Below are 12,630 nucleotides of genomic sequence, written 5' to 3'. Positions count from 1 at the left end.
ATTTCAGTATTCCATGTAGCCTATTCTGTAGTCTAAAATCCTACAGTACTAATGGTGATGGGTAAAATGTCTATGTAGACCAAAAAGAATTTGAACTAAATCTTATCAACTTCTTTAACTGTTCAGTGCATAATTTCCCCCTCAATAGGCTACAATACAAGAAGTATTCTAAAAAAAAAGTTAAATAGGACTCGAATAATAAATGATCCAAATAATAATAATTTAACTGTTACTTAAGTGTCCCAAAAGCCTACTTTTTAGGGTCACTGTAAGCAGCACTAATAACAGTACATATTGTATACATGTATACCAAAAGTCCCCGCGCCGCTCTGTGCGCGCGCTCGCGCTGGATGAAGAGCTCTCGTATTTCTATTGAGGAGGCGGGCTCGGGCTTGTGCTCTGGTTCTATCGTAGGAATGTACCCGAGGTCTCCCAGCAGCTCCTGGACTTCCTAAAGATGGACACCTGGATGTGTGTGTATATGATAGTGGGACTGCAGCTGTCCGGAAGCTTTGCTTATGACGGTAAGAGAGCCATCCAAACGGATCGTGTTGAGTCTCGCGATCTGACCTCAAATCAATCAAAATGTTTTGAGCAATACTTATCAAACTAATGCAAAGTTGTGCAAAAATCTGAGGAAATACAGTATTTGTGCATTTGAGAGTTTCCCCGTGCTGTTTCTGCTTGATTTTCTGTATTAGGCACAGTATATTTCAACAGAGCTCAGAGTGTTTACGTGGACGCTTTTGGGGCTGTTTGGGGGGAAAGAAGGGGGTAAGTTTCTTAAATCCAGGAAAAAGACACTGACCTCTTTCATATGAAAATGCACTGATGACTTGTCACCAGTAGGACACTGCGCGCCCGGTCGAAGTGCTCAATACTGATGGGACATATATTTTGAATGCTTTGTCTTTAATGTGTCTAGTGACACACAGTAGCCTAATATTGTAATAATGTCTTCTGGACAGTAGGTCAGCAGTGTGCCCGAAGAGTCAGCAAAGGTTTAATGGGAACATTTACAAAATGTCCAAGCATATAGCCTAGAGCAAACATGTTCAACAGTCTTTTGTCTCAAGATCTCAAAATTTCTAGTAGGACAATTCATATTAATACCATGCACTTTTAATATTAAGTTTGTTCATTATCCTTCATTATCTATTTAGGCCTACTGCTATTTTAGGCAAAATTTCAAGTGCCTACTCAATAGGGTCTTGCAGATCTAAAGATTGTGTTATTCATCATGAGTCATTTCCTTGGTTAAGTCTCAAGTCAACAGAATAAAATAGTAATCATATATATGATACAATGACATTGAATTTACAAGAAGTTATACATGCAAAATATGAAACAAGCAATGAAGCATCACTGGAGGTGTGTATTAATATGCTGGTGGTGTAGTATGGTGCTACTCACTGTCCCTCAGGCTATGCTAAGGGGGCTATGGAGTCTGGGACTGCTATTTGGAAATGTGTCTGATGTTTTGATAAGTTATTCACATTTTATGAAAAAAAAAAATATATATATAGTTTTAACTAAAAAATCTAGGATTTTTGTGTATCCAGAGCTAGAGACTATCCACTTTCCCATAACTAGACTATGGTTGCTAAGCCTGTACCAGATGTCACTAATATATTCAACCTATGTATATGATAATTTTAGGAATCTTTATAACATTTTAATCTACTTTGTGCTTTGGTTTATGTTTGATTCATCTGTATTGTTGTTTGTATCAGACTGGTTGACTAAGGAGGGTCTTTTGAAGTATTGCTGTATATTAGTGAGAGCAAAAAATGCATTTTACTTCCAGAAAACATTGTGATGAAGTAATGTGTTTATATTCCGGCAGAAGCAGTTCACACTTGCTTACATTCACCGTGTGCACCTTGGTCCCTTCAAACCTTCATGGTTTCTCACTCCAAGATTTTATTTGTTTAGAGAATTAATGAAAAAGGAGTCTTGCTTGGACTCGCTTAGACATGCACATTTCCCGTGCTGCTGGAAACACACAATTGAAAAAGCTGAAGAGATGAATGTGTTGTGGTGGTAGAACTAATTGCTCTAAATTACCAATCTCCATTTCGAGCACTGTTAGAGTGAGACCACGGCTGGGAATGTAATTCAATGCGGAATGACTGTGTGAGGTTGTTGTCCTGTCTTTGGGTTTTAGGTTGTGGTTGTGGTCCAGGCTACAGTTTGTAAATGCATGAGAGGTCCAATTTACAAAATACAACCGACCATCAGACTAACATATTGGCTTTATTTGCATGTGTAAAGTAAACGCCAGTAAAATAAATTATGCGTTTTGGTAAATTATCTCAAATGATTTACATTGTTTATTCACAAAGACTGGGTGGCTATTTGTGTGTGTGTATTTTATGGCCTTGTGAACACAAACACAGACTCATGCAGGCTAAAACTTGAAGACATGTTACTAGATTAAGATTGAACAGACACAGACTGTCCACATAACACAGTCCTGACTCGAACTAGTACGAGTGAATGCATGTAGTTGTAAAACAGCCACATGCCCAAACTCAAACGAATTTAACATTCTGAGCTATTATTTGTCTAATATGAATCAGTATCTTTCAGAAATTAACTCTTTTGGATGAGCAAAGCTTGTTGCATATATGAGAGAGAGAAAACACATTGATGTGGGGGGACAATAGTTTCAAAGAAAAATGTAAAAAAAGAAATGAAGACAAACCTTGACAATAAAAGATTTTAAAAAGTCTAAAGGCTGTTTGGAGAGTGTAGTTTGAATATGTGGGCAGTTTTTGATATGTAAGTATAAGCCTATGTAGTTTGAATATATTGACAGTTTGTAGAGTGATGTGAAGGTTAAAGCGTGTTGAGTGGTTGTTAGCCAGTTGTTAAGGTGCTCTGGATGGCTGCTAGGGTGTTGCTAAGGTTTTCTTGTGTGGTTACAAGCATTTTTTCAGTGGTTGCTAAGGTGTTTTGGATGGTGGCTAGGTCAATGTGTGGTGGCTGATGGATTGATATAAACATAATTAGTCTGTAATTCCCCGTCAGTCTGTAGAATAAGGTTAACTAAACTCCACACACATAAGAGCTGTGAATCCGTAAGGCTGGAACTGTTGCAGACACTGAACATGGGGAGCCTGAGGGATCTTGCTTTCTTATGACTAATGACTGCAAAACGTTCATCCAAATCCAGTTTTAAGCTAAACATTGTAGAAGTTGTGAAGTCTTTTCAACAGAAGCTTTATGTTTTAGTTGACAAAGTTTTCTGTAAGTGGAAACTCCCTCTGTTTGAAGTATATTTATGTGTGTGTGTGTGTGTGTGTGTGTGTGTGTGTGTGTGTGTGTGTGTGTGTGTGTGTGTGTGAGAGAGAGAGAGAGAGAGAGAGAGAGAGAGCAAATCTAAGCCAAGTCAGTGAGTATTCTGGGTTACACAACGTTCTGCTGAGCTTAACAGAATGGAACAGGAAAACTCATCTGCCAAATGGAGCACACACACCTACACACATGATCCCTGTGGAGTGTTTTCCATGATAGAAGTTGGAAAACTGTGGTCCTGTCATGATTCACCTCTAGCTCTGCATTGTGTATGTATATGTGTTTGCTGCTCTGTCTCTCTCAAGTTCTTGTTACTCCATCAGAGGGAGCTTTGATCTAACTTGCTGTGTGATCAGCCATCCACTCACTTACACACACACACACACACACACACACACACACACACACACACACACACACACACACACACACACACACACACACACACACACACACACACACACACACACATGAGCCAAGAGAACAGAACTAGAGGGAATAAAAAAGTGAATCAGTGTGAATGCAGCCTCTAGGTTTTTTGTGTTTGATTCCAATATAAGAGGGCAAAATGTGGGTAATGGAGTTTTCCATGATTTATTGAAGCAGGTCTTGTTTTAAGTTTCATTGGAGTATGGATCACTTACTTTCATAATACAGTAAGTACAACTGACCGAATTAGATGGAATAGAACACTGAAACCTGTTTCTGTTGGAGAACATTACTGTTTTTCCTGCAGCGTGGTGGAGGATGAAATTACACGTTGACTGTTGTGAAGGAGCTTCTGTTATGACACTGAATGTAAATAAGCAAAAAAAATTGGTAGTTACTAGTCTGACCTCTGAATAAAGCCATGCCAACATCTATTCCATCTAGTCATGTTCCCTGTAGAGCATGTTATCCTAATATAGTGTCGTATGTTATTTTATGTGGCTGCCATTTTCACTGCATCGCAACATGACACACTGTAATTCACTTCATTACCAGCAGGGGTCATTGTTGCATTTCATGCCATGTCAATAAATACAACAAACCCATTTCAGTGATAGCCTAGCTATGAAAGCCTGTTTAAAAATATAAATGTAAGAATAAAATAAAAAAAGGTCACATTGTGAATAAATGCAGTACCATTCAAACGTTTGGGGTCAAGATAGGTAAGATTTTTTTTAGTGTTTTTGTCTTTTAACATACTGTTTTTGTCTCAAATGCTTACCAAAGCTGCAATTATTCGATACAGTAAAAAAAAAAAACCAGTAATATTGTGAAATGTTATTACAATTTAAAATAACTTCTATTTTAAAATGTGATGCATCTATTTTCAGCATCATTACTCCAGTCTTCAGTGTCACGTGGTCTTTCAGAAATCATTCTAATATGCTATCAATGTTGAAAACAGTTGTGCTGCTTAATAATTTTCTGGAAACCGTGATACTTTTTTTCAAGGATTTTTTGATGAATAGAAAGTTCATAAAGACAGCACTTTTTTCATTGTAAATGTTGTTACTGTCAATTTTTGATCAATTTAATGAGTCCATGCTGAATAAAAAATATTAATCCCTTAAAAAAAATCTTACTGACCCCAGATTTTTGAATGATAGTATACACAATTACCTTTTTTGTTCTGAGGCTTCCATAGTTAGCAGACTGAACATACAACTATTACAAGATATTACAACAAAAACCAAACTGTGGTTTGTTTTGTTCTAATATAGTCACACAGAATACAAATGATTCTAGTTGAACTGAATCTGAAATTCTGCGCTCATGCCAACTCTTCTTGCTTGTGCTGTCCTAAATTGTTTTGCAGGCTCTGGATACTGGCCATACGCTGATGATGAAGATGTGCGACACACAGGTGAAAACATGCAAGGACATACTACATTAAATGCACGTGTTGATCCCAAAAACCCATTACACAGAACTTAAACCCATCTTCTCTCAGTGAAACACTCTTATCACATCTTAACACACGAGCGCTGCTGTCAGAACACATACACTCACAACACAGAAGCCACTACATCTCTGACTGCCTGCTTAGGCTTCAGGCCTCTGATTGCTTCCTCTTCTTCTGTGGCTGTGCTACTTTATCTTTGTTCACGTTTTCTCCATTCATGTCTGGATTATGCCAGTTGTCAAGGTAAGCTTTGAAGGCCGTGTTTTGTTATGACTCAGTGTCTTTGCGTACATGTGTGATAACGTATGTCTCTTTCTAGGTGTGCCGTGGTGCGCCCCAGTGAAAGTCAAACATGGTCACGTCAGCTGCCAGACACCACGCGGAGAGCGTTATAAGAACGTTCTGGGAACTCGGTGCAAGATCCGCTGTAAGACGGGCTACGAGATGCACGGCAGCAGCGAGATTCTCTGTATGGCCAGCAAACAGTGGTCAGGAAACTACGCATGCAGAGGTCAACATTTACTGAGCTCAATTATAAGATCATATTGCCTATAAATGCTGACGTGTTAACTCACTTGAATGATTAAGGAAAGGATTAAGGCATAATCAGTTCTATATTTTAACAAAATCATTTTACAATCATTTTAATGCATTCATCAATCAATTCATAATGTTTTTTTTTTCAATTCAACATTTTTTGTTTATTTACACTACCGTTCAAAAGTTTGGAGTCAGTAAGATTAGGAAGTCTCCTCTCCAAGGCTGCATTTATATGATCAAAAGTACAGTAAAAAACAGTAAAACGGTAAAGCAATATTGTGAAATATACTTTTTTTTATTTGAATATATTTTAAAATGCAATTTATTCCAGTGATTGCAAAGCTGAATTTTCAGCATTATTACTCTGTCACATGATCCTTCAGAAATCATTCTAATATGCTGATTTGCTGCTCAAGAAACATTTCTTATTGTTATCAACATTGAAAACGGTTGTGCTGATTAATATTTTTTGGGGGATTTTTTTGATGAATGGAAATTGCACAAGAACAGCATTTATTTCAAAAATAGAAATCTTTTGTAAATGTCTTTACTTTCACCGTTGATCAATTTAATGCATCCTTGCTGAACAAAAGTATTAATTTCTTTTAAAAAATCTTACTGACCCCAAACTTGACTTTGAATGGTAGTGTCTTTTTTATGTTTTTATTAATTGATTATTTTTGATGACCAAACTTTAAATTCGATAATCTCTTTTGCCACATGCTGAAAGTTTGACTGTTGATTGTATCTATTTTAATTCATTTATTGATTTCCTAGTTGTTGCTTTTTATAATTCAATTGATCAGTTTCTCAAATGACTGATTCCTGAAGAAATCTCGAGACACAGCTTAGTACTAGCCACAACCAGCCACATGTCAGTCAGCAGCTGAATGACACATGGATTTATTTGGATTGACAGCAGTGATTGTCCTTTGAAAATCCATTTTCATCAGGCTATGATTTATGTGTACAGAAGTCCGCTGTCCTAAACTGACCATGCCATCTAACGGAGGTTTTAAGTGTTCAGACGGGTCTTACTTCAACTCCCGCTGCCAGTTTTTCTGCTCACCAGGATACACACTCCGTGGAGTCCACAGCGCCACCTGCCAAAGTAGCAGAACGTGGAGCGGGGGCAACAGTGTGTGCCTGGGTGAGTGAAACAGTCATTGAGCACTCACTAATATTCATTTACAGATTTGGATTGATGACATAGGCCTAGTATTTAGGTGGTGAGGCATGTAAAGGTGCTTTCTGTCTCAGATGTGGATCCCCCAGTTATTAAGTGTCCTAATATAAAGGAGAAGACAGCTGAACCAGGAAAACTCACTGCCAAAGTGACGTGGGACACGCCAGAGGGCAAAGACACAGCGGATGGCATCCTAACAGAGTCAGTGAATCAGTTTTATGCTCACTCAGTTCAGTGGTCTTTATTCAAAAATATTTTACCCCTCAATGCCAAGATTGACCAAAGAGAATCATTGAATTCACAATAATTCACATCTAATCACTGTCTAGATTCTTGTTGTGAGAAACCATTGTTGTTGTTGTTGTTGTTGTAGTGTTATACTGAAAGGAAAGCCACCAGGCTCGCACTTCCCAGAAGGGAATCATAAATTATCATACACTGTGTTTGACCGTGCTGAGAACAAGGCGACCTGCAGGTTCAATGTTCGAGTGAGAGGTAAGTTCTTTAGTGAAATATTTAATGTTTGAAATGTTTAATCATTTACTCATGATTTAAGTCAAGTTATTCTTTGAAATTGCTTAGCTAAACAAAGAGCTAAAAATGTTAGCTACAAAATATACATTTAAGCTCTTTTAAGAAGGTAACAATATGGTGAATATGATCAAAAATGGCTGTAAAAATAAATCTGCATTGTTTATCCTTTTGATCTTTCATTCAAAAAAATTGCAAAACTCCAACCTTTTATTGAAGTAAATGAATTGAAAGTGGGGGAAATCACATTATGAAATAAATGGTTTTGTCCAAAACACGTTGGCCACAATTATTGGCACACTTTTATTAATTACTGTCTTTTGGCAACCTCCTTTTGCCAAGATAACAGCTCTGAGTCTTCTCCTATAATGCCTGATGAGTTTGGAGAACACCTGACTAGAGATCAGAGACCATTCCTCCATACAGAATCTCTCCATATCCTTCAGATTCCCAGATACATGTTGGCGCTTCTTCTTTTCAGTTCAACCCACTCATCTTCTATAGGGTTCAGGTCAGGGACTGGGATGGTCATAGCTGAGGCTTCCTTTTGTGCTCAGTGACACATTTTTGTGTTGATTTTGATGTTTGTTTTTGGATCACTGTCCTGATGGAAGATCCAGCCACGGCCCATTATCAGATTTCTGGCAGAGGTTGTCAGGTTTAGATTTTTTATCTGTTGGTATTTGCTAGAATCCATGATACCATGTATCTGAACAAGATGTCCAGGACCTCCAGCAAAAAAAAAAATAGGCCCACAACATTAAAGATCCAGCAGTATATTTAACCATGGGCTTTTTGACCCCTATGCTCAACTAATCTCTGCAATTCTCCATTTGTGATCCTTGGAAACTCTCCTCCTCACCTTGCATTAAGACAATATAGACACACGTCCTCTTCCAGGCAGATTCATAACATCTTAGGTCAATTGGAACTTCTTAATTTTTGCCCTAATGGTGGAAATGGGGATTTTCAATTCTTTAGCTATTTTCTTATAGCCACTTTCTATTTTGTGAAGCTCAACAATCTTTTGCTGCACATCAGACTTATATTCTTTGGTTTTACTCATTGTGATGGATGATAAAAGGAAATTTGGCCTTTGTGTTTCCTCATATTTATATTCCTTTGAAACAAACAAGTCATAAACAAACACACAAGTTTCATGTTTAGTCACCCTAGTGTTATAAAAAAATGTAAAGTCATGAAAATATACTTCAGAGATATTTTACTCATAAAAAATACTAGGGGTGCCAATAATTGTGGTCAATGTGTTTTGGAGAAAAACATGTATTTCATAATGTGACTTTCCCCCCACTTTCAATTCTTTTACTTCAATGAAAGGTTAGAGTTTTGTGAATTTTTGAATGAAAGATCAAAAGGATAAACAATGCAGATTTATTTTTACAGCCATCTTTGACCATATTTACCAGGGGTGCCAATAATTCTGACCACAACTGTACATTACTGTTCAAATGTTTGTGTAAAATATATGTTCTGTGTTCCCCCCTTCATTATGTTTCATTTTGGTTTAGTCCTGTGACCTAGTTTTCCCCAGTCTGTTTGATTACTCATTTCATTCACCTGTTCCTTGTCATTCACTCATCAGCTCCCTTTGTTTGCCCATGCATTTATACCCTGTGTTCTCCCTCAGTCATTGTCCGTTCACGTTAATGTTATGTTGTGTTTAAGGGAGTGTCTCCTGAGTTTTTATATTAAATACTGTTATTCCTCTTCTCTGTGCTTTTCTCATGCTCAACAAGGCTGCATAAATTTGATCAAAAACAATAATAAAGCACTGTGAAATATTACTGTTAAATGTTTTCTATTAATATATTTAAAAATGTAATTATTCTTATAGCATAATTATTACTCTTTAGTGTCACATGATCCTTCAGAAATCATTCGAATATGCTGTTTTGGTGCTCAAAAAACATTTCTTATTTTTAACATTGTTGAAAATAGTTGTACTGATTAAAAATTTTCTAGAAACCTTGATAATTTTTTTTTTTTTTTCAGAATTCTTTAGAGAGATCAAATTAACAGCACTTATATGAAATATAAACCATTTGTAAAAATGTATTGATTAGTTAAGTGCATCCTTGCTGAATAAAAGTATTAATTCCTTAAAAAAACAAAACAAAAGTATTAATTCCTTAAAACTAAAACTGACTGCAAACTTTTGATCGGCTGTGTGTGTTACTGAAAAAGCTAAACTGTAGTTGGTGGCATCCTTGCTTTTGTTTAGTTGCCGAGCATTGCAAAATGTGTTGGCATTGTGATATATGAATGTGTGTAAGGTAATAAGTGTGTGTTATGTACACATTGTAGTGCGTCGCTGTACTCCTCTCTCTGCCCCTGACAACGGCTGGATGAAATGTGACAGTGCGGGTGATAATTACGGGGCCACGTGTGAATTCCGCTGTCTGGGTGGCTACGAGCTGAAGGGCAGCGCTGCCAGAGTCTGCCAGTTTAACATGGAATGGTCTGGCCTGGAGACTTCCTGTGCCCGTACGTAACACACATTAACATCTCACAAACAGCTTAGCCAGAGATATTCCTTGCATTAAACATTATACGCCCTTAAATGCAAGATTGCATAGAATTCCTAAATAAGAATGATGCTGCTTATTCTGGCAGAATATTTATATTTAATATTGTGAGGCAAAATGCTAGAGGAAACGATTACATTTTCATGACAGAATTATTCACATTTTTCTTATGCGATTAAACCTCACAGTTCATGTAAAATTCATGATCTTACTCTTACTTTCCTGCCCTCCGGTGAATAACATCCTAATGATTTGTTTTATTAAAAGCCATGAATATTAATGTGGGTGTGCGGTCTGCTGCTGCATTGTTGGACCAGTTCTATGAGAAACGGCGCATTTTGATCATCTCAGCCCCCTCGGCTGCCAATCACTACTACAGATTCCAGATGACTAATTTACAGGTACAAGATTAATATCTGCCTCTTTATTCTATTTATTCTACAAAATAAAGCATATAAAGCTTAGTTGGAATGTTAAGGAGTTTGAAATAGTTTTAAATTTGGAGAAGTTTTAAGTTTAAAGCAGAGGTGTAAAGTCCAGGCTAAGAAAGTTCAGTTCAAAAATAGTTAGCTACAAGTGTGTGTGTGTGTGTGTGTGTGTGTGTGTGTGTGTGTGTGTGTGTGTGTGTGTGTGTGTGTGTGTGTGTGTGTGTGTGTGTGTTTGCACAACTATCTTTGTGATGACCAGTTTGAGTGTGTGTGTGTGTGTGTGTGTGTGTGTGTGTGTGTGTGTGTGTGTGTGTGTGTGTGTGTTTGCACAACTATCTTTGTGATGACCAGTTTGACTTTTAAGGCTGGGTCACACCAAGCCAACGGTCGGCCGTCAGGCAATGTTGGGCCGTTTTTGAGTGTCGGTCGGGATAGTTTTATCGCTATGTTCGGCACTGTTGGCTCTAGTTGGATGCCTTCCGGGTTTTTTGGGCTGATTCAGCATGTGGAATAGCTGTTGGGCTGCCGGTGAGAGAGAGAACTCTGATTGGCTGTTCAGCTTAGTGAACAGAATAAAAGCCAAAGCGAACAAAAAAGTCAAGACAGTACAGACAGAAGACTGTTATAATTATACGTCATCTTACCCGAGCATTCGAATGCACTAATATTTCCATAATAACATGAGGCGACTGGAATGAAAAACTGATTAGCTTGATTGATATTCAAAATAGAAAGCAAGCGCTGCTTTATTTACGGTTTGTATATCTGCAGTCCTAGTTTCGGTTTTCCTTTTAGAATGATGAGAATATACCATTGATGCCTGCTGATATAGAAAGTTATATACTTATACGCAGGCACAGAACACACAGTCGCCTTTAAGTCCTTTTGGTGTGTTCAAGCGCAGCTTTTTGGCCGAGACGCAGCCGACGAGAGGCGGCAACACAGTCAGCTAGTTCTTTGACTTCGGCTTGGTGTGTCCCGGGCTTTAGACCATCGGAGTGAGGACTGCTCCTCACTTTCTGAGGCCCCTTTAAAGGCCTGTTTGGGGGTCAAGACTTGGTTTTACAGTAAGGGTTCGTGTTAGACACTTAGTTGTGATGTGTAGTGTTAGGGTAAACAGCTAGAGATTGCATTGTGTCAATGAATGTCCTCACAAAGATAGATGAAAACAACAATGTAAATGTAAAAATGATGGCATAATAAATACATACACACATATTGCAAGTAAACGGGATGATCTGTATTGTGCAGCATGCCCAGTGTGGTCTGGACTTAAGGCATGTGACGGTGATTGAGCTGGTGGGGGTGTATCCAGCTCAGATCGGCCGCATGAGACACAGACTCATCCCTCCAGGGCTGGCTCTACAACTCAGGTACTTGATTACAGCGCTTGAAAGAAAGCTCTAAATTAATATTTTGTAAACAATGTTTTGTAGATGAGAACTTGTGAATTGCTCCCACTAGAAAGCACCTCCTGATACGCATCATTCTCCTGAATGTGAGGTAAATGTGTGTGTGTGTGTGTGTTTTGTTTGTGTGGGGCAGGTTGCTGCTGCAGCTGTCTCAGAATTCCTTTAGCATGGTGCTGCTGGACAAACAGGGTGTGGATAAGCAACGCTACACTTTCCCCATCACATCAGCAGAGATCTTTACCACCATTGACACGTTTCCCCTCCGCACTGAGGAGGCCATACTACAGAAAGAGGCTGGACAGAGCTGCTAGATGTATATTTACAGTGCACACATTTACACATCATTTTCTACTGGGTATAAAGCAAACCACACTACAAGAGAGAGTCTGGATAGAGCTGCTACATCTTATCATATATTGTAAACATACACACATGCACACACATCTCTCAATATGAATGCATGAGTGAGTCTTTGTTGTTTGTCTTTTTATGATGGTCTGCTCTATTTGATTTGTCTGTTGTCTCTATTTATGTCAGAGTGGACGGTCTACTTTTCTTACGAAATACTACCAAAGCAATATTAATGTAATAAAAGCCTGTTTGATGATTGAAATTTGAGAGCATGAGACTCCGCTTTTTTAAAAGGCTGTTATGGTTTATCTGGGTTATTTGGATTGGTAAATAAATATGGAATAAATATATTGGCAAGTAGTGAATCAGCTTTGCTTTAAAATATATATAAAGTATATTTGTTATGTTTGAAAGGCTATTGTAAAAGCCATTTTTGTTGCCATGT

At 37.9% G+C, this 12,630-nt stretch overlaps 1 protein-coding gene across 1 annotated transcript; it reads left to right on the top strand.

Moving 5' to 3' along the window:
• Positions 1–377: 377 nt before the first annotated feature.
• srpx (sushi-repeat containing protein X-linked) lies at positions 378–12,630 on the top strand. The gene is made up of 10 exons (XM_081368279.1): positions 378–524; positions 5,105–5,152; positions 5,511–5,702; positions 6,705–6,881; positions 6,992–7,118; positions 7,291–7,412; positions 9,774–9,953; positions 10,262–10,395; positions 11,674–11,795; positions 11,968–12,630. Exons 1-10 carry the CDS (start codon positions 458–460, stop codon positions 12,143–12,145), a joined length of 1,347 nt encoding a protein of 448 aa, XP_081224405.1. The 5' UTR covers positions 378–457; the 3' UTR covers positions 12,146–12,630.

Source organism: Scardinius erythrophthalmus, assembly GCF_964197995.2.
Source record: "Scardinius erythrophthalmus genome assembly, chromosome: 6".
Classification (NCBI taxonomy): Eukaryota; Metazoa; Chordata; class Actinopteri; order Cypriniformes; family Leuciscidae; genus Scardinius; species Scardinius erythrophthalmus.
This window is presented reverse-complemented; position numbering and strand designations above follow the sequence as displayed.

Coding starts and splice junctions, on each gene's coding strand:
- srpx (XM_081368279.1), top strand. CDS start 458: ATGGACACCTGGATGTGTGTGTATATGATAGTGGGACTGCAGCTGTCC. Junction 5,703..6,704: donor AGGAAACTACGCATGCAGAG/GTCAACATTTAC, acceptor TTATGTGTACAG/AAGTCCGCTGTCCTAAACTG. Junction 7,119..7,290: donor GCGGATGGCATCCTAACAGA/GTCAGTGAATCA, acceptor TTGTTGTTGTAG/TGTTATACTGAAAGGAAAGC.